Consider the following 20,220-nt stretch of genomic DNA (forward strand, 5'->3'; position numbering starts at 1 on the left):
CTACATGAATTGGAGAGAGGAGGAGAAAGCCTGATGTTACTGGTTGCGTTGTAAGTAGCTCAGCTGCTTTGATGATAGGAAAGACCCAGCGGATGAGAGCCATGTGCGGTTTGTTGCTCTAGTCTAGAGAGAACTGGTATTTTGGAAGGTACCATAAAAGGAGCTGGTATTCTGGATGTAATGCACCAAGAGGGCCGCTGGTAGTCTAGGGGTGACTGTGTGCGAAACGGTCTGGAAACAGCAAAATCACATTTCTAAGTGATATTCTTTTATACTGTGTTAAACTGCAACTTAAACAAGGACACACAGTGTCATAGATGTGATGTGAGTGACTGAGTGAGTGACCCCACAGGAGACATAACCGTAGTCTGTTATCATTAGTCTGTCATCATTCCAATACGGTTAGTAGAACTTAATCCATTGACATCATAAAAACATAGAAGTGATTCAATGCCATTGTAGTCGTCTTCAAATATTTACAAAGCAAAAATCCTTTATTTCAGTTGTCCCATTCGTAGCAAACATACCTGTGAGTAGCTGTGACAAGAAAGCAAAAAGGCTATGTTAAATTCTATACAATATTAACAGCTGTGTCATTTATGTAGTTTAATAATGACTTATGGCTTGATGTTTTGTGATTGAAACATTCTGTAATTAATGCCTGCCCCCTGGCCTCCCCCTCATTGAGAACGCATAGAGAACATAGACTCACCCAACAAGGTGCTGACAAGTGGGACATTAAGTGAAAAGTATTCCTGTTTCACATTTAACTTATGTAACTTTCACATAATAGCGGCACCCTGTGGCTTTGAGAGGTAACTGCTCAATGTTTTTTTTTACACAGATAAACATCAATGACGATAAGTGAAAACAGAAGAAAAAAAGTATTTGTTCAAGCAAGGTAACTTTGGGCATTGTACTTCATTTGTATTTCATTATAGTTCTAATAAGTCAATTCCGTGTCAGAGGGGCTTGTGTCGTCACTATGTTTCATGCATTGCTGATATGAGGGTTTTCTCTTGTTGAAACCTAATTTTGTTAAAAGATGCAATATTTTTCCATGTAAAAGTTACAACGTGTAGGTTTAACAAAACAAAAACATGTCTCTCTATTGTTCTGTATCTTAAAGGTCTCCACCTTCTTATCTCACTCTCTCTTTTCTTTTAGTCTTTTCTCATTTTGCTCCCATCCCCCAATATTGTTGTGCAACCCTACTGTTGGTCTGGGGAGGGTGTAGAACTACCACATGCCTCCTCCGATACATGTGGAGTCGCCAGGCGCTTCTTTTGACCCGACAGTGAGGAGTTTCACTGGGAGAGAGTAATACATACGGAGAGGTTCACGCTATCTCCCCCAGATCTCCTCCCTGCTGTACTGGCGCCCCCGAACCTTTGATTTGATTTGATTTGATTCCCATTTGGAAACACTGCCAATTGTGTTCGTAGAGACGACTGCCCAAGCTGGAGGTACCGCTGCCAGGAATGGGACCCGGATGCTTAGACCTCTACACACTACCCAGCCATGCTACTCCTTCCTTCTCTGCCAAGTCCATCCCTCGTTCTCTCTCTCTCAGCTGACGATGACGACCCCCGCGGGCCGTCCTCTCTCAGCTGATGAAGACCCGTCGTCTCTCAGCTGATGAAGACCCGTCCTCTCTCAGCTGATGAAGACCTGTCCTCTCTCAGCTGATGAAGACCCGTCCTCTCTCAGCTGATGAAGACCCGTCCTCTCTCAGCTGATGAAGACCCGTCCTCTCAGCTGATGAAGACCCGTCCTCTCTCAGCTGATGAAGACCCGTCCTCTCAGCTGATGAAGACCCGTCCTCTCTCAGCTGATGAAGACCCGTCCTCTCTCAGCTGATGAAGACCCGTCCTCTCAGCTGATGAAGACCCGTCCTCTCTCAGCTGATGAAGACCCGTCCTCTCAGCTGATGAAGACCCGTCCTCTCAGCTGATGAAGACCCGTCCTCTCTCAGCTGATGAAGACCCGTCCTCTCTCAGCTGATGAAGACCCGTCCTCTCAGCTGATGAAGACCCGTCCTCTCAGCTGATGAAGACCCGTCCTCTCAGCTGATGAAGACCCGTCCTCTCAGCTGATGAAGACCCGTCCTCTCAGCTGATGAAGACCCGTCCTCTCAGCTGATGAAGACCCGTCCTCTCTCAGCTGATGATGAAGACCCGCAGGCCGTCCTCTGTCAGCTGATGAAGACCCCTGCGGGCCGTCCTCTCTCAGCTGATGATGAAGACCCGCGGGCCGTCCTCTCTCAGCTGATGATGAAGACCCGCGGGCCGTCCTCTCTCAGCTGATGATGAAGACCCGCGGGCCGTCCTCTCTCAGCTGATGATGAAGACCCGCGGGCCGTCCTCTCTCAGCTGATGATGAAGACCCGCGGGCCGTCCTCTCTCAGCTGATGATGAAGACCCGCGGGCCGTCCTCTCTCAGCTGATGATGAAGACCCGCGGGCCGTCCTCTCTCAGCTGATGATGAAGACCCGCGGGCCGTCCTCTCTCAGCTGATGATGAAGACCCGCGGGCCGTCCTCTCTCAGCTGATGATGAAGACCCGCGGGCCGTCCTCTCTCATCGGAGGCAGACTCTCTATTATCATATTGTCTATTAGTCCATTTTTATCTTCTCTTTTAGCTCCGCCTCCTCCTCCTCCTCCTCCTCCTCCTCCTCCTCCTCCTCCTCCTCCTTCTCCCGACGACACCTCCTCTGCAAGCCCCTCCCTCTCCACCGTCTGACGAAGCTGATTGGTCACCTGCTCCAGGGACACCTGCAAAACAGCAATAGGATTAATGATGAGTACAAATTGAGTACAAATTATACCAGTACTAGTAATATGACTAATAATTATAGTAGTATTATAATAGTACAGATAATAATACTAGAGTAAGACAGTATAATACTGCAAAAGTTAATACTAGTAATAATAATAATAATAATAATAGTAGTAGGATTATTAATAGTACAAATATTAGGTGACCTATTCCTGCTGTTGCTGCGGGTGACGTGTTGCTGCTAGGCATTACCTATCCCTGCTGTTGCCAGGGGTGACATGTTCCTGTTGTTGCCAGGGGTGACCTATCCCTGCTGTTGCTAGGGGTGACATGTTCCTGTTGCTAGGGGTGACCTGTAGCTCAGGGTGACTGACCTGTAGGTCTCTGAAGAGGTGCAACATGGCCACGCCCACCACGATGACCAGGAAGGCTCCCAGTGTGGCGACCACATCCACACCCGCCATGTTCCTCCACTCCTGGAACAGGATGACGGAGGTGGACAGAACCACAGAGGTGAAGAACACATAGTAGACAGGATACACCAGCAGAGTGTTGAAACAGTCCAGGGACTTGTTCAAGTAGTTCACCTAGAGAGAAAGAGAGAGAGAGAGAGAGAGAGAGAGAGAGAGAGAGAGAGAGAGAGAGAGAGAGAGAGAGAGAGAGCACATTTACAATGACTAAAGTGCTTTACAGGTAGGACACAATAAAAAACACATACAATGCAGTAACAAATAAAATACACTAAAATGACAGAAACCGGTATAGTACACTAAGAAAACAATAGCAAGGTGCAATATAAAAGAGACAAGACAAAATAGATAAAAAGTCCAGTGTAACAGCAAATGTGGCAGGCTAACTCTGGTCAAAGGCCAGGGGGGAAAAGGTGCGTTTTAACTAGGGATGCTTTTTTACCTATACCGATATTGTCCAACTCTTGATTTCCGATACCGATATATGCAGGGTTCCCCCCCCCCCCAAAATGGAATAATTTCAGGTAATTAACATTACATATCTCTTGTTGTGGAATTAACACAACATTATGCATACTTTTGACAATAAATAAAATCAGAATTTGTTCTTACTTGCTTGCCTGGGTAAATAAAGTTAATTTAAATTTTTTTAAACCGATACCGATATTTTCCGATATCACATTTTAATGCCAATATCGGCCGATAATATCGGACATCCCTAGTTTTAAGCAGCGATTTAAAAGCCTAAAAGCCTCTAGGCTCTGGGAAGATCTTATGTGGGGGAGGCTGTTCCAGAGCCGAGGGGCTGCAGCAGTGAAGGCTCTGTCTCCCCTGGTTTTGAGCCTGGTCCTGGGCACCTCCAGCAGCAGCTGGTCAGCAGACCTTAGGGCTCTGGATGGGGTGTTGTGGCGCAGGAGCTCAGCAAGGTATAATGGAGCCAGCCCATTTAGTGCTTTAAAAACAGTCAGCAGTAATTTAAAATCAATACAGAGACGGACGGGGAGCCAGTGGAGTGAAGCCAGGACTGGTGTAATGTGGTCACGCTTCTTGGTACTGGTGAGAAGACGGGCAGCCGCAGGTTGGACCAATTGTAGACGACGGAGCAGCGACTGGTCAATACCAACATACAGCGCACGCATTGCAGTAATCTAGCCGGGTTGAAATTAAGGCATGGATTACCCTCTCCAGATCCCTCTGGGAGAGATAGGCTTTGGTCTTAGCCAGGAGTCTGAGGCGGGAAAAACTAGTTTTAACCACCGAGCTAACCTGTTTGTCAAACAAAGAGAGTGCAGCAAAATACAGCAGAAAATGAATTTCCATTGTGTTCCTTGTCGAAAAGTGTGTCGATCAGAGACCAGGAAATATCATTTATGATTTTCTAAAATATCCAGCTTGGTGCCACACGGTGCCAGGCTTGAAAAGTGATGCAGAGCCTGCTCTATTTCTGATGGATATGTAAGCTCACTCTTTCTCATTCCTCTGCACTTGCCTACCCCAGCTTTAAGTGTTTAAGTTCAGGTTCAGCGGTCCACAGTAGCAAGACATAATACTAGCTGGTGTTATGTTGTATGAGGCTTTGCATGTGTGTAAACCCAGCATGGTTACCATAGAAACGACCTTGAAAGATGTGTGCGTGTAGCACAGATTAACGTTCTTATATTACCAAGGTTTGGTCACCGATGCAAAACCAGTAAACTACCAGTTTGCTGATTGGGACCAAGATTCTATATGTCATTCACTTCAATAGAGTGGAGCTGTCCTGTGGGCGCTGAATTTACACATTGTTGTGTAAATGTCTAGACCTTTTCTTTCCTAAAGACCGTGGCACGGATGTACAGAACAGTTACAGGACGGGCGGCTGGGTGGCGTAGCGGAGATTGCGCTTGTCACCAATGCAAGAGACTCCGGTATCGAATCCCAGTCTCAGCATTGCCTTCGGCTTGGGGCGGCCATCGTACTGGCTCATTTGGCAGAGTCAGCGGGTGGAAGTCGATGGGTGGGGATTGGACGTTGTGGACAGCGACCCCTACAGGTCGGTTGGGAGACGCCTGCACAGCAGAGACAGGAAGTGGCGAGGGTAGTGTGAGCCTCCCACGTGTTACACCTCGCCAATGAGAGTCCACGCTGGCAGGTGAAAAGATGTGACAGGCTGCCTCCTCGTGTACCGGAGGGGACACGTGATGCAAGGCTTCTATCCTCTCTACAACCGAGCAGTGGGAGGCATAGTCTAGCAACGTTCAAGACAGGGGAGGGGAGAATTGGCACAGCGAAATGGGGATGGGAGAAAAATAGAAAATAAGGAGAAAAAGTGGATAAAAAAAGAACAGTTACAGGACCTGTGTTACTATGGAGTAACCTGTGTTAAATACCTGTGTTACTATGGAGTAACCTGTGTTAAATACCTGTGTTACTAATGGAGTAACCTGTGTTAAATACCTGTGTTACTATGGAGTAACCTGTGTTAAATACCTGTGTTACTATGGAGTAACCTGTGTTAAATACCTGTGTTACTAATGGAGTAACCTGTGTTAAATACCTGTGTTACTATGGAGTAACCTGTGTTAAATACCTGTGTTACTATGGAGACGACCAGGGAGATCAGCAAGATCCAGGTGAGAGGATGACTGACCACTGATGTGTCAGTGAAGACTGGAAAGAGGGAGAAAAAAGAGATGGAGAGAGATAACTCCTATCATAAGTACATCTATCCAAACCTCTCTCCGATAAACCATATTATCTATCATCCACACTACTACCATGTCATGTATGTTGAGTATGTCATAAATGTCAATATGAATTGAAAATGGGGGACCCTGATGTAAACGAGACAAACGTCTTTCTCTGGTCTGCATCCCCTTAACAATTGTGTGTATTGAGCCGTACTGTATTGTACCCATTCTGCAATCTGTTAAATAAAGTTTTCATTCATTCATTCATTCATTCATTCATTCATTCATTCATTCATTCATTCATTCATTCATTCATTCATTCATTCACCTGATAACCTATTTTAACTCTTCCAGTCCGGCCTATGCCAACTCCACTCCACAGCACTGAAACTACCCTGCTCATCTCGGCTCATCTCACTACTAACAGGTGTGGTTCCTGTTGCCTGGAAAATAGCCCATGTGACCCCCTTGCATAAAGGGGGGGTTAAAAGTGACCTAAATAATTACAGACCAATCTCCAAGTTATCCTGTCTAGCAAAAATCCTGGAGTCATTGGTAAACAACCAACTTAAAACATTCATCACAAAGCACTCTATATTAAACCCACACCAATCTGGTTTTAGAGAAAAACACAGTACAATCTCAGCAGCTACTGTAGTTATAAATGACATTGTATCAGCCCTTGACAAAGGAAAGCATTGTGCTGCCCTGTTTGTAGATTTGTCGAAGGTGTTTGATACTGTTGACCACCTTCTCCTATTACAAAGATTACAGAGTGTTGGCTTTGATACAGGTGCTTGCAGTTGGTTTCAAAACTATTTATCATAAAGATTTCAGTGTGTGAAAATGGGAAATCAGAGCTTCTACCCATCACAAAAGGTGTTCCACAGGGATCAATCCTGGGCCCGGTCTTATTTACCATTTACATTCATAATATTGTCTCATCTCTGAGCAGCTGTCAAAGCCACCATTACGCCTGATGACACAGTTCTCTATTGTACTGCTGATTCTGTGCAACTGGCCACAACATATTTACAACTCTCCTTTGATGCCCTGCAAGATGCACTTATTAGTCTAAAATGGTGCTTAATGCCAGTAAAACGAAATTCATGTTGTTTTCCAAAGCCAAAAATATTGTTTATAGTGACTTGCATATCTACTCTGAATGGTTCTGATATCGAGAGAGTTTCAGAAGACAAATACCTTACCAGAAAGACGTAAGTTGCATTGGAATCTTTTTATTTATAAAGCCATAATTAGAGATTGTCCAAATTATATTAGTTCTTTATTGGAATGGACCACTGGACCCTGTCGTACACTATCCAGTTTTTGGCTTACACTTTTAGAGTGCCTAGAGTCTGTCTGGTCTGGTCTGTCTGTCCTTCTGTCTGTCTGTCTGTCTGTCTGTCTGTCTGTCTGTCTGTCTGTCTGTCTGTCTGTCTGTCTGTCTGTCTGTCTGTCTGTCTGTCTGTCTGTCTGTCTGTCTGTCTGTCTGTCTGTCTGTCTGTCTGTCTGTCTGTCTGTCTGTCTGTCTGTCTGTCTGTCTGTCTGTCTGTCTGTCTGTCTGTCTGTCTGTCTGTCTGTCTGTCTGTCTGTCTGCCTGCCTGCCTGCCTGCCTGCCTGCCTGCCTGCCTGCCTGCCTGCCTGCCTGCCTGCCTGCCTGCCTGCCTGCCTGCCTGCCTGCCTACCTACTAACCTATCTATCTACCTACTTGCCTACCTGTGCGTATAGCGATGCCCAGTCCTTTGACAGAGGACACAGTGAATGCTCCCAGCAGAGAGCAGATGCTGATGTAGACAAGGATGTTACTCTGACCCACACGAGGAGCCACATAGAACACCAGGACCAGACACAGCAGCAGCAGCACTGTAGCATAGACCAGGAAACCTAGAGGAACACACACACACACACACACACACACACACACACACACACACACACACACACACACACACACACACACACACACACACACACACACACACACACACAGGTTTACTGGAGAGAGTGAGAGAGAGAGAGAGAGAGAGAGATAGAGAGAGAGAGAGAGAGAGAGAGAGAGAGAGAGGGGGGGGGGCACACGGAGCAGGAGCTTCTCTCTCTCGGGGAAAACACCCCTTTTCACACGGAAAGCCCGTAATAATGCTGCAATGGGGAACCTCCATTCTGTCTGCTTTGAGTTTTTCACACTGAACCAAGCAAAGACGGCACAATGGTGTCATCATGTGTGCATTCAGACAGAATGCCGTGTTCCAGAGTCGTAGGCGGATAAAAGCAGTGCGTTTTGTTGTGGTTCTGAAACAGGTCTCCAGAGGCACGCAATGAACGATTTTATCAATTGCTCATGATGACGACTTAACCCTTTTACTGCCGCACTACCAAAACGGTTAACCCTTTCACTGCGACAATATACAGAAGGTTAACCCTTTCACTGCCACACGACAGCCGGTTAGCCGGCGACCGTCGGTTGTGTGATAGTAAAGGGTTAACCTTCTGTCGTGTGGCAGTGAAAGGGTTAAGACAAGCTTCCTCTGGGTTTCTGAACATGTAGGGGAGACGGAGCAGCCGAGCTACAGGAGGAGAAAACTACAAAAAAATAATTCTTAGATAAATATAAAGTGTATTAAAGTGTCTAAAGTGTCTAAAGTGAGTGGTAAGGTGAGTGTTTGTTTAAAGTGAGTGTGTACATGTGGATGTGTGTGCAGTGTGTGTAGATGATGGTTTGTTACATAGTGTCATTGTCATTGAGCATCCTGATGGCCTGGGGATAGAAGCTCCTTCTGAGTCTCTCTGTACTGGCCATGAGTACTCTGTGCTTGCAAGATATGTTAATTAAGGCGAGACACCCCAGGTGAATAGGCAAATAAATTATTTTTGGTTGGTATATTTTGCTTCCTAAACATGTCTTCTATGAAACTAGTGACAATAAAACACCAATAACACACATTTAGTTGTTTATTTTACTTCATTTTGCCAGATTGCATCCATAAATTTGCACATATTTAAAGGAAAACTCCAACATTTTGGGAAATTTGCTTATTTAACATCTTCCCTGGAGTTAGACAAGAAGATACATACCTTTTTCGTCTCTCTGCATGCATTGGGCTTAGGGAACGCCTGGACCGTTAGCCTAGCTTAGCTTCATCACTGGAAGTGGGGCAGACATTTAGCCTAGTTCACTACAGTCAAGTTCAAGTTCAAGTTCAAGTTCTTTAATAGTTGTCATACAGAAGTACAGAATACTTTCATACAAAATGCTTCTTACTGTTACGCTCCAGAGACTGTGCTAGACAAGATAGTATCAAATAACATAATAACATAATATAGCATGAATTTAGAAGAAGAAAATGAGGTCACAGTGTTCGGTATAGACATATGTACAATGTTCTGAGTTACCATATAATATACAATACACAATTACTATGCAGTGTACTAATGTACAGTACTATCTAGTGCAAAGCAGAAATGGGATGAGGTACAATTTTAGGTACAATTTACAGTAAGGTGTACGAGTTGTAGTGCAATCCTTCATCCATAAATATAAAGTGTGGGGAGTGGGTGCTACAGTGTGTTTGTTTAAAGTGGGTGTGTGCTATAAAGTGTGTGGAGTGGGTGCTACAGTGTGTTTGTTTAAAGTGAGTGTGTGCGTGTGGATGTGTGTGCTATGTGCGTTTGGTGGTTGTTGTTGTGTAGTGTTCATTCATTGTTCGTTTAGCAGCCTGATGGCCTGGGGATAGAAGCTTCTTCTGAGTCTTTCTGTGCTCGCCTTGAGACTCCGGTATCGCTTGCCTGACCGCAGCAGTTCAAAGAGGCAGTTGTTGACTGGAGTCTTTAATGATTCTCTTAGCCTTGCCCTTGCAACGCTTGTAGTAAATGTTCTGGAGGGTGGGGAGCCCCCCTCCAATTGTGCGTTCGGCTGAACGTGTCACTCTTTGTAGTCTGCTTCGGTCTTGTGCAGTGCTATTCCCAAACCAGGAGGTGATGTTGCCGGTCAAGATGCTCTCTATTGTACATGAGTAGAAGTTCTTAAGGATCTTCTGGCTGACTTGGAACTTCCTTAGGCGCCTGAGGAAGTAGAGGCGTTGTCGTGCCTTCTTCACAACACTGTCAATGTGTGTGGTCCATGTCAAGTCCTCGGATATGTAGGCTCCGAGGTACTTAAAGCTGTTGACTCTCTCAACCGGTGCCCCGTCGATGCTGAGGGGGCTGTAGTCCTTGACCCCCGACCTCCTGAAGTCCACAATCATCTCCTTTGTTTTGCTGACGTTCAGGGAGAGGCTGTTTTCCTGGCACCATCCCGCCAGGACCTTGACCTCTTCCAGGTAGGCCCTCTCGTCGTTGGCAGAGATCAGGCCCACCACCACTGTGTCGTCAGCAAATTTGACGATTGTATTGCTACTCCGCTGAGCCACACAGTCGTATGTGTACAGGGAGTAGAGGAGGGGACTCAGAACACAGCCCTGGGGGGCCCCTATGTTGAGGGTGATGGATGAGGAGGTGCAGTTGCCTGCTCTCACCACCTGGGGTCTGCCAGTCAGGAAGTCCAAGACCCACTGGCAGAGGTCATAGCCCAAGCCCAGGTCCCTGAGCTTGGCTATGAGTATGGAGGGGACTATGGTATTGAATGCCGAGCTGTAGTCGATGAATAGCATTCTCACATAGTTCCCCTGCCTCTTGTCCAGGTGTGATGCTGCTGTGTGCAGCACATGGGATATGGCGTCCTCCGTGGACCTGTTGGGGCGGTATGCAAATTGCAGGGGGTCCATGTTGATGGGGAGGGAGGAGCAGATGTAGCCCTTTACTAGCTTCTCAAAGCACTTCATGGCTATGGAGGTGAGAGCTACAGGGCGGTAGTCGTTGAGGCAAGCAGGCAATATAGCAGTCAGGCAATATACTCCAAATACAATCAAAATACAACTCCCAAACGTTCCTGTAAACATCTTGTGACCTGTGTATTTACCACGTCTCCCAGTCACACAAGTCACACGAGTCTCCCAGTCACACAAGTCACACGAGTCACACAAGTCTCCCAGTCACACAAGTCTCCCAGACACACAAGTCTCCCAGTCACACAAGTCTCCCAGACACACAAGTCTCCCAGTCACACAAGTCTCCCAGTCACACAAGTCTCCCAGTCACATGAGTCTCCCAGTCACACAAGTCTCCCAGTCACACAAGTCTCCCAGTCACACGAGTCTCCCAGTCACACAAGTCTTCCAGTCACACAAATCTCCCAGTCACACAAGTCTCCAAGTCACTTGTGTGACTGGGAGACTCGTGTGACTTGTGTGACTGGGAGACTCATGTGACTTAGAGACTTGTGTGTCTGGGAGACTTGTGTGACTGGGAGACTTGTGTGACTGGGAGACTTGTGTGTCTGGGAGACTTGTGTGACTGGGAAACTCGTGTGACTTGTGTGACTGGGAGACTTGTGTGACTTGGAGACTTGTGTGACTGGGAGACTCATGTGACTTGGAGACTTGTGTGACTGGGAGACTTGTGTGACTTGGAGACTTGTGTGACTTGTGTGATGGAGACTCGTGTGACTGGGAGACTCATGTGACTTGTGTGACTTGGAGACTTGTGTGACTGGGAGACTCCTGTGACTTGTGCGACTTGGATACTTGTGTGACTGGGAGACTTGTGTGACTGGGAGACTTGTGTGACTTGGAGACTTGTGTGACTGGGAGACTTGTGTGACTTGGAGACTTGTGTGACTGTGAGACTTGTGTGACTTGTGTGACTGGGAGACTTGTGTGACTTGGTGACTTGTGTGACTGGCAGACTCGTATGACTTGTGTGACTTGGAGATTTGTGACTGCGAGACTTGTGTGACTTGGAGACTTGTGTGACTGGGAGACTTGTGTGACTTGTGTGACTGGGAGACTTGTGTGACTTGGAGACTTGTGTGACTGGGAGACTTGTGTGACTTGTGTGACTTGGAGACTTGTGTGACTTGGAGACTTGTGTGACTGGGAGACTCGTGTGACTGGGAGACTCATGTGACTTGTGTGACTGGGAGACTTGTGTGACTGGGAGACTCGTGTGACTTGTGTGACTGGGAGATGTGGTAAATACACAGGTCACAACATGTTTACAGGAATGTTTGGGAGTTGTATTTTGATTGTATTTGGAGTATATTTCCTGACTGTAGTGAACTAGGCTAGATGTCTGCCCGACTTCCAGTGATGAAGCTAAGCTAGGCTAACGGTCCAGGCGTTCCCTAAGCCCAATGCATGCAGAGAGACGAAAAAGGTATGTATCTTCTTGTCTAACTCCAGGGAAGATGTTAAATAAGCTAATTTCCCAAAATGTCGGAGTTTTCCTTTAATTAGGTATTGTGTTTGTAAATAGCTGTTTAAAAGAAAAATGTTTTTATGCGTTTTCCTTACACACTTGGGTATAAATGTACCATTTCCATAGCACCTACAAACACCATACTTTCCACATTTCTTCGTATATATACCCTGCATCTTTGTCCAGAGGGGTTTGTTGATATATCATTCATAGCCTGATTTATAGTACATTTAGACCAAAAAAACTGGCGAAAACAGATTTTTTTTATGACTGTAGACAGCATTTCCTGATTTATGGGATGATAAAAAGACATATCCACAATCCCCTCTGGAGAAAAGTTCACTGTGTTATGTGTCAACATAATGAAATTCTTTTTTTAATCTGGCATCATCCAATGTTGGTATTTATACCCAAACGTCATATGCAAATTAGTGCATGTTTAATTAGGTAATACCTATTTTGCATATATAAACATAAGATCTCAGAAAACGTGCAATAAATTTTTTCATAGTTGTTATGTACATAACAAACTGGGAAAGTTTCATAGTGATATCTATTAAAAAATAATTGCCTATTCACCTGGGGTGTCTCACCTTAAAAGAGAGGAGGGGGTGATAGAGAGAGATAGACAGAAATGGTGATACACTGAGAAAGAGACAACGACAGAGAGACGGGCAGACAGGTACAGAGAGACAGACAGGTACAGAGAGAGACAGACATGTAGAGAGAGAGAGACAGACAGGTACAGAGAGAGAAATTCGTACCCGGTTCCAGCAGCTTTTCAGTCATCTCCTGTAGTGATGTCACTTCCTCTTCCTCTGGGGCATGGATGACCATCAGGGTGCTGCCCAGGACTGACAGCAGACAGCCCAGCTTCCCCAGGAGGTTCAGTGTCTCCCCCAACAGGTAGGAGGACAGAACTGCACTATAAACACATACACATCATACATTTAGGGACGTGTTCACACCTAGATTGTTTGGAGGCAAATTCAGAAAACTCCACCTGTTTTCTACCCAGAAGATAGCACGGCTTCTTCCTCACTTGAGATTCAGTGATGGCTGGAACTCTGAATGTTACCATGCTACCTGTTACCTGTTACCTGTTTATTGCACAATGTTGTTTTTTATTGGATTCTATTACATGTTGTACCACTGTATTGCACATCGTTGCGGGCAAGACCACCCGCATTTCATTGTATACTTGTATGCCGTGACAAATAAAACTCTTGACTTGACTTGACATTACTGCCACTTAGTGGAAAGAGTGGTGTGGATCTGTAACCTCATTATAGAGTAAACCAGAGCCTCTAGGTGGCGGTAATATACACATGAAAACAGTCAATTGCCCCCACACACATTGTAGAGGAAGACCACCTGCCCCACATGGCAAGTCATGAGGAACCAGTGGCGGCTCGCCACTAGGGGCGCTCGGGCGCCGCCCCCCCTCAGGAACTACCCTGGTTATATGAGAGAACAAGAAAAATAAGTTTTTAGTTTTTAGTTTTATAGCCCTATAAATAATATAAACATGTTTAAAATGAATAATATTTACTCATTTTAAGTATGTTTGTATTTCCAATGCACAATATAACGTTATTATCGCAATTAAAAAACACTCGTTTTCCAGAGCAGGAAGTGACATCACGTTTTTTTTTTTTTTTTTTTTTTTTTTGTATTTCTCGGCCCGGGCTATACGCGATAGCGCTCTGAGTGCGCGTCACAGTTTGATCGCTGTATCCGTCACAGCCAATCAGTGCATAACGCGTTGTGCGTTGAAATATGACTATTATGTTGGAATCCGGGCGCGATTTGAAGCGGTCTAGCCAGTAGCGTCAAGAATATCTGTAGCCGCATTTCGCGGAGACGCTCTCTGATTGGCCGACGCCAGTATTTTTTTCCGTAGCAGAATTTCACAGAGACGATCTCTGATTGGCCGAATCCAATTTCTAATGTTCCAATTCTAGCTTCTAGCTTCCTAGGTTGGTTCCTAGGTTGGTCCTAGGTTGTTTGTCTTAGAGCGTGCCGTGACTGCAAGTTCTTTAGACTGTTAAGCTTAGGCACTCTTTCAAAGTTGGTTAAGGTTAGAGTTTGTCTTAGAGCATGGCGATAGAACGCCAGGTAGTTTGCAGTCTGTTTGAGCGGAAATGGACAAAGGAATGTACTTGTGTTGTGTTGTGCTAACGAGCTAACACTTGGCTAACAAGCTATATGGCGGATTATACACGTTTATCAAGCTCTCCTGCCCTGGACGTTTCAACTAAACAGTGAGTCTCTCTCTCTCTCTCTCTCTCTCTCTCTCTCTCTCTCTCTCTCTCTCTCTCTCTCTCTCTCTCTCTCTCTCTCTCTCTCTCTGTGGTTAATGTTAACGTTTGTAAATAGTTTTTTTTAGGAGCAGTACTGTTAGGCTACTGCTGGCCATTCATGAAGCGAGACATTGCTGATTGTTTATTTATTTTATAACACAAGACTATGACTACCAACTACCTAGCCAGCCGTGTATCAATCTTGGATGCAATAATAACGTTACTTACCACACTGACTATGTCGATGGCTCATTGATTTAACTACTGCAGCTCTCTCGGATTGAAAATACGTGGATTATGGCTTGTTCAATATCGTCTATGTTTGAATGAATGAATGAATGAGAACTTTATTAACAGATTGCAGAATGGGTACAATACAGTACGGCTCAATACACACAATTGTTAAGGGGATGCAGACCAGAGAAAGACGTTTGTCTTGTTTACATCAGGGTCCCAGATTTTCGATTCATATCGATAGTTTAATAGCTAGCCTTGGCTCGTTTAACAATATGCAAAATATGTGTACAGCCCTGTACTCGTACTGAAGTTATTCTTGGTATATAATAGGTCTGATTGTGTAACGAATCGATTCCACGTCGCGCTGTGTGTGAGAGAGAGAAGGAGAGAGGGAGAGATCTGCCTGTGTTTGGAGACGGGCGAGTTTTGTTTCTAACTTTTCTATTTATATATTGTGTTTCAAGTTGTGAATTAGAGTCTAGACTATACTTTATTTGACTGGTTGTGTGTTGTTGTAGTAACAGCTGAGCGACTCGTTCATAAGAGCCGATTCATTGCCGTGAGCGTGAGTCGAATCGCTCACGTCTTGCCATGAGTCTGTTGCGTGGTACTGTACTGTACATGTACAAAATGTTTGGTATAGCGCCCCTAGTGGCGAAGTACCCACCGGCCGCCACTTTGAGGAACAGGCTTTTTCAGTAGTGCTCACTCTATGCAACTCTACGGGCCACTCAGAGCTGAAGTGACAGAACTACGGCGACCTGATGAGGACACTCAGAGCTGAAGTGACAGAACTACGGCTACCTGATGATTTGATTTGATTTGATTTTATTACGGATCCCCATTAGCTGGTGCCATAGCAACCAGCTAGTCTTCCTGGGGTCCACACAAAAAAAACATACAAAAACAATTATTATTGCAAAACAAAATTATTAAAAGTCAGTACTCAACACACAATGCATAATGAAACTAACTATTAAGATGGCTAAATGACATGCAAGCACAGAAACAGAAAAAAAAAAAAAAAAAAAAAAAAAACTGTACAGTGTTAAATACAATTTAAGATTATTTTAAAAAGTGAATCTACTGTAAATGCAGCAGAGGTTTTCCAAAGAGTTAATGCTCTAAAAATAAAAGATCTCCTTAAAGCGTTGGTTTTTGGACCTGGCAAATCAAGCTGCCCACTACTGGAACCTCTAGTGTAATGCTCATGCACAGTATTACCAAAAACAATCTGTTTATGTATAAAAACAGGAGTTTTACTGCTCATGGTCAACTTGAACACTCACAGCTGAAGTGACAGAACTACGGCTACCTGATGAGGACACTCAGAGCTCCCAGGGGGGTCACCACCGTGGCTGGAGCAAACATGTAGGCAGCGAAGTTAGCTCCTTCTCCTGCACCCACTGAGAGAGGAAAGAGGAAAACAGAGAGAGAGAGAGAGAGAGAGAGAGAGAGAGAGAGAGAGAGAGAGAGAGAGAGAGAGAGAGAGAGAGAGAGAGAGAGAGAGAGAGAGAGAGAGAGAGAGAGAGAGAGAGAGAGAGAGAGAGAGAGAGAGAGAGAGAGAGAGAGAGAGAGAGAGAGAGAGAGAAGACTAAAGTCAACATGATAATATGAAACCAGTAGAAGGTGAAGTGACTCAAATCTACTACGTGACAGATTACTCGATAAAAGATTGATTCTGAAATATGTTGTAGGATACCTTCATATGTATCACTCCACTTGATTCCAGTGGAGTTCATCTGGTAGGATTTAAGATAATAATGACAAAATATGATACATGCCTACCTAATAATACCACCCAATAGCTGAACTACAAACCACAAACGAGGCAAAACTTGTACCAGTCAACCGTCAGATAGATAGATAGATAGATAGATAGATAGATAGATAGATAGATAGATAGATAGATAGATAGATAGATAGATAGATAGATAGATAGATAGATAGATAGATAGATAGATAGATAGATAGATAGATAGATAGATAGATAGATAGATAGATAGATAGATAGATAGCTAGCTAGCTTACTGGTTAGCAGACCACCCCACCATAGCCAGTCCTTTAGGTAGCCATGGCCTCCATCACCTGTGTAACACACACACACACACACACACACACACACACACACACACACACACACACACACACACACACACACACAAAGTCACACACACACACACACACACACACACACACACACAAAAGGGAGTGATTTATTTATACATGGAGTCTGACATTCAGAGACATTTTATTTGTATATGTGCTCAATGGTGAAGATTCAGAAAACATTGTGAAGCAATGCATTGCTGAGAATGAATGTGCTCAGTTAACTTCATTTGGGTAAGTAGGGGTGACAACAAGTAACCTGATAGCTCTGTGGCCTCCAGTTCTGTTTATAGTACCATGTATAATCAACCCAGAACCAGTCAGACCCGATATATTGTAAAGGTCTCTGGTCACACCTCAAGGCCCACATGTGTCTCATAGAACATGAAAACAAAGCTTCAGAGCCTTTCATTGTACTGAATTAGAAAGAATTACAGGGGGAAGCTGAAACTATATACGGACATCTTTTCAGAGCTTAACCTGGTGTAAGGTGATGCCATAGAATAGAAAGCGTGCTTCCTGGTGTATTCACAAGGTTTTCACTGCAGGTAAATAGTACAACTACTCAGTTGGCTGAACTGGGACCAGTACTCTATATCCAATATAATAATAATAATAATAATAATAATAATAATAATAATAATAATAATAATAATAATAATAATAATAATAATAATAATAATAATAATAATAATAATAATAACTGGACTTTGGAGAAGTCTTTATTTGGCATGCAGGCAGGCACACATGCGATGGGCGGCACACACACAGGAACACACACACATGCAGTTAGTTAGTTGGGTCGCCGATGCGATTGAGTCTCTGCACTTGACCCATCCCGTCGTCCTTCCCCCCAAGGGCAGCCGGGAGCAGATAGGGGCGTTGGCGAGGGGCCGCACTCCTGTCCGTCTTCGTCAGGGACACGACAGCGTTAGCGATCTGTTGTGCATTTTTTTCCATTGGGTTTCTCTTATCGGGGGGGGGGCGGGGGGGGGGGGGGGACCCTTGCGAGCACGGGGAGAACATGCAAACTCCACACAGAAAGGCCTGGGAGATACCCCACCTGGGTACCTGGCAATGCGGAAACCTGATCCCTGTGAGGCGACAGTGTTAACCACTACACCACCATGCCGCTGTGGTTGAGGTAAAAGGCCCAGCTATTAAAGTGGGGTTTATTGCAAAGCAGTGTTTGCATCCAGTTTCTCGTTTCTGTTTAGTGTAATTATTACGACTGAAATTAAGAAAGGTTGTTATAATTCAGCCATTTACAAAGATAATTTCAATGCTCTCGTAGATTTCAATGAGAGTGAGTGACATGTGTCCCCCTCTCACTGCATGTTCTCTGTTTACATAGCAACATTTTAGTAAACATTTGAATAGGACGATTGCAAACATGGATTCACCAGGAACACATTTTGGGAAATACACATATTTTTCCATCTTCCCCAGAGTCAGACAAGCAGATTGATATCAGTTTAATCTCTGTGTGTCCAGTAGCCCTAGAGAGAGGTCGAGGTGCATGCTAGCCTAGCTTAACACAAGGACTGGAAGCAATAGGGAGCAGCTAGCCTAGCTTAGCACAAGGACTGGAAGCAATAGGGAGCAGCTAGCCTAGCTTAGCACAAGGACTGGAAGCAATAGGGAGCAGCTAGCCTAGCTCCATCCAAAACTCCAAAACTGACCCAGAGATTAAATTGTATCTACCAAAATGTTGAAGTGTTCCTTTAAGTTGTTTTTACTACACCACTTTTTTTGAAGATTACAAATGTGAATAATACTTTTTTGTTGTTGTTATTTTCTTTTAGAATACTGTTTTGGAGTCTTAATTTAGTTAAGAATATAGGACAGGCATATATAAGCATTATGCTTCAGTCTGTACCTTTTCAGTCACTGCCTGAATCAAAGATTGTTAAATGATTGTGCATATTGTATTGTATGATGACTGAATAAAAAAAAAACGACTACTACTACCTGCTCTTGTGTGTCCGCTGCCAGCCAATTGGAGAAGAGCTTTCTTCTTCAGAATCACACTTCCACCAATCAGGATGGATGACAGCACAGCCAGCATTAGGCCCACCCAGAAGTTAGCGCTGGACCACTTGTCTGCTGCTGTGGCCAGACTATCAAGACTGTCTGAGTCTGTAGTGTTGTCCAGAGGACCTGAAGAGATAACACACATCAAGACTGTCTGTAGTAGGGATGTCTGATATTATCGGCCGATATTGGCATACAAATGTGATATCGGAAAATATCGGTATCGGTTTAAAAATATATATATTTTTAGCATTTATTTAACCTTTATTTACCCAGGCAAGCAAGTAAGAACAAATTATTATTTTATTTATTGTCAAAGTATGCATGTTGTATGCAAAGTATGCATGTTGTGTTAATTACACGACAAGAGATATGTAATGTTAATTACCTGAAATTATTCCGTTTTTTGGGGGGGGGAACCCTGCATATATCGGTATCGGTTGATATCGGTTGAATTTTATATCGGAAATTAAGAGTTCGACAATATCGGTATATCGGTATCGGTAAAAAAGCCAATATTGAGCATCCCTAGTCTGTAGTGTTGTCCAGTAGAAGAGATAACACACATCAAGACTGTCTGTAGTGTTGTCCAGAGGACCTGAAGAGATAACACACATCAAGACTGTCTGAGTGTTGTCCAGTAGAAGAGATAACACACATCAAGACTGTCTGAGTGTTGTCCAGTAGGGCCTGAGAACAGTTTTTCTTTCTCTTTATTTTAGATTAGATGAAGAGAGAATCTAGTTGTGATTTGTTTATTTTAGATTAGATAGAATCTGGTTGTGTTTTATTTATTTTAGATTATATCTAGATAGAATCTGGTCGTGTTTTATTTATTTTAGATTAGATGATGATAGAATCTGGTCATGTTTTATTTAGTTTAGATTAGATGAAGATAGAATCTGTTTGTGTGTGAGTCTCCCTCCCTCTTTGCCTAGTGCGCACAGTAAGACAGAAAAGCACATATTCTACTCATGACCAATATATTGTATACTCTGAATTGTTCTAATCAGGGAGGATTTGATCGGTTGTCTAGTGTACTTGAGCCTTAAAATGGTGTATGGTGTCCATGCCTGCTACTAGTGTGTGCGTGCGTGTATGTGTGTTGTGTATGTTTATGTGTGTGTGTGTGTGTGTTACCTGTTGAATGTGTGTTGTTGTGTGCGTCTATAAAGGAGATGTTGAAGGGGTCTCCAGTAGACGTCACCCCCCCACTGATCACACATACTGTCGTCTGAGAGCCACACAACACTGGTATTATAGAACCTAGAGAGAAAGAGAGAGAGGGAGATAGGCAAACATATGAAGAAAGAAAGAGAGAG

General features: G+C 44.2%; 1 protein-coding gene across 1 annotated transcript in view; it reads right to left on the reverse strand.

The window, feature by feature from the left end:
- Window positions 1-2,503: 2,503 nt before the first annotated feature.
- nipal4 (NIPA like domain containing 4) overlaps window positions 2,504-20,220 on the reverse strand; it is a 30,863-nt gene continuing 13,146 nt past the window's right edge. Inside the window, exons 2-10 of the mRNA XM_084319943.1 lie at window positions 20,039-20,164; window positions 18,836-19,024; window positions 16,787-16,843; window positions 16,071-16,161; window positions 12,980-13,140; window positions 7,638-7,805; window positions 5,818-5,897; window positions 3,153-3,365; window positions 2,504-2,774 (exon numbers count right to left, since the gene is read on the reverse strand). Of these exons, the coding sequence (XP_084176069.1) occupies window positions 2,544-2,774; window positions 3,153-3,365; window positions 5,818-5,897; window positions 7,638-7,805; window positions 12,980-13,140; window positions 16,071-16,161; window positions 16,787-16,843; window positions 18,836-19,024; window positions 20,039-20,164 (1,316 nt within the window). The 3' untranslated portion in view covers window positions 2,504-2,543. The remainder of the gene's footprint in view (window positions 2,775-3,152; window positions 3,366-5,817; window positions 5,898-7,637; window positions 7,806-12,979; window positions 13,141-16,070; window positions 16,162-16,786; window positions 16,844-18,835; window positions 19,025-20,038; window positions 20,165-20,220) is intronic.

Source organism: Notolepis coatsorum, assembly GCF_963971535.1.
Source record: "Notolepis coatsorum genome assembly, chromosome: 8".
Taxonomy (NCBI): Eukaryota; Metazoa; Chordata; class Actinopteri; order Aulopiformes; family Paralepididae; genus Notolepis; species Notolepis coatsorum.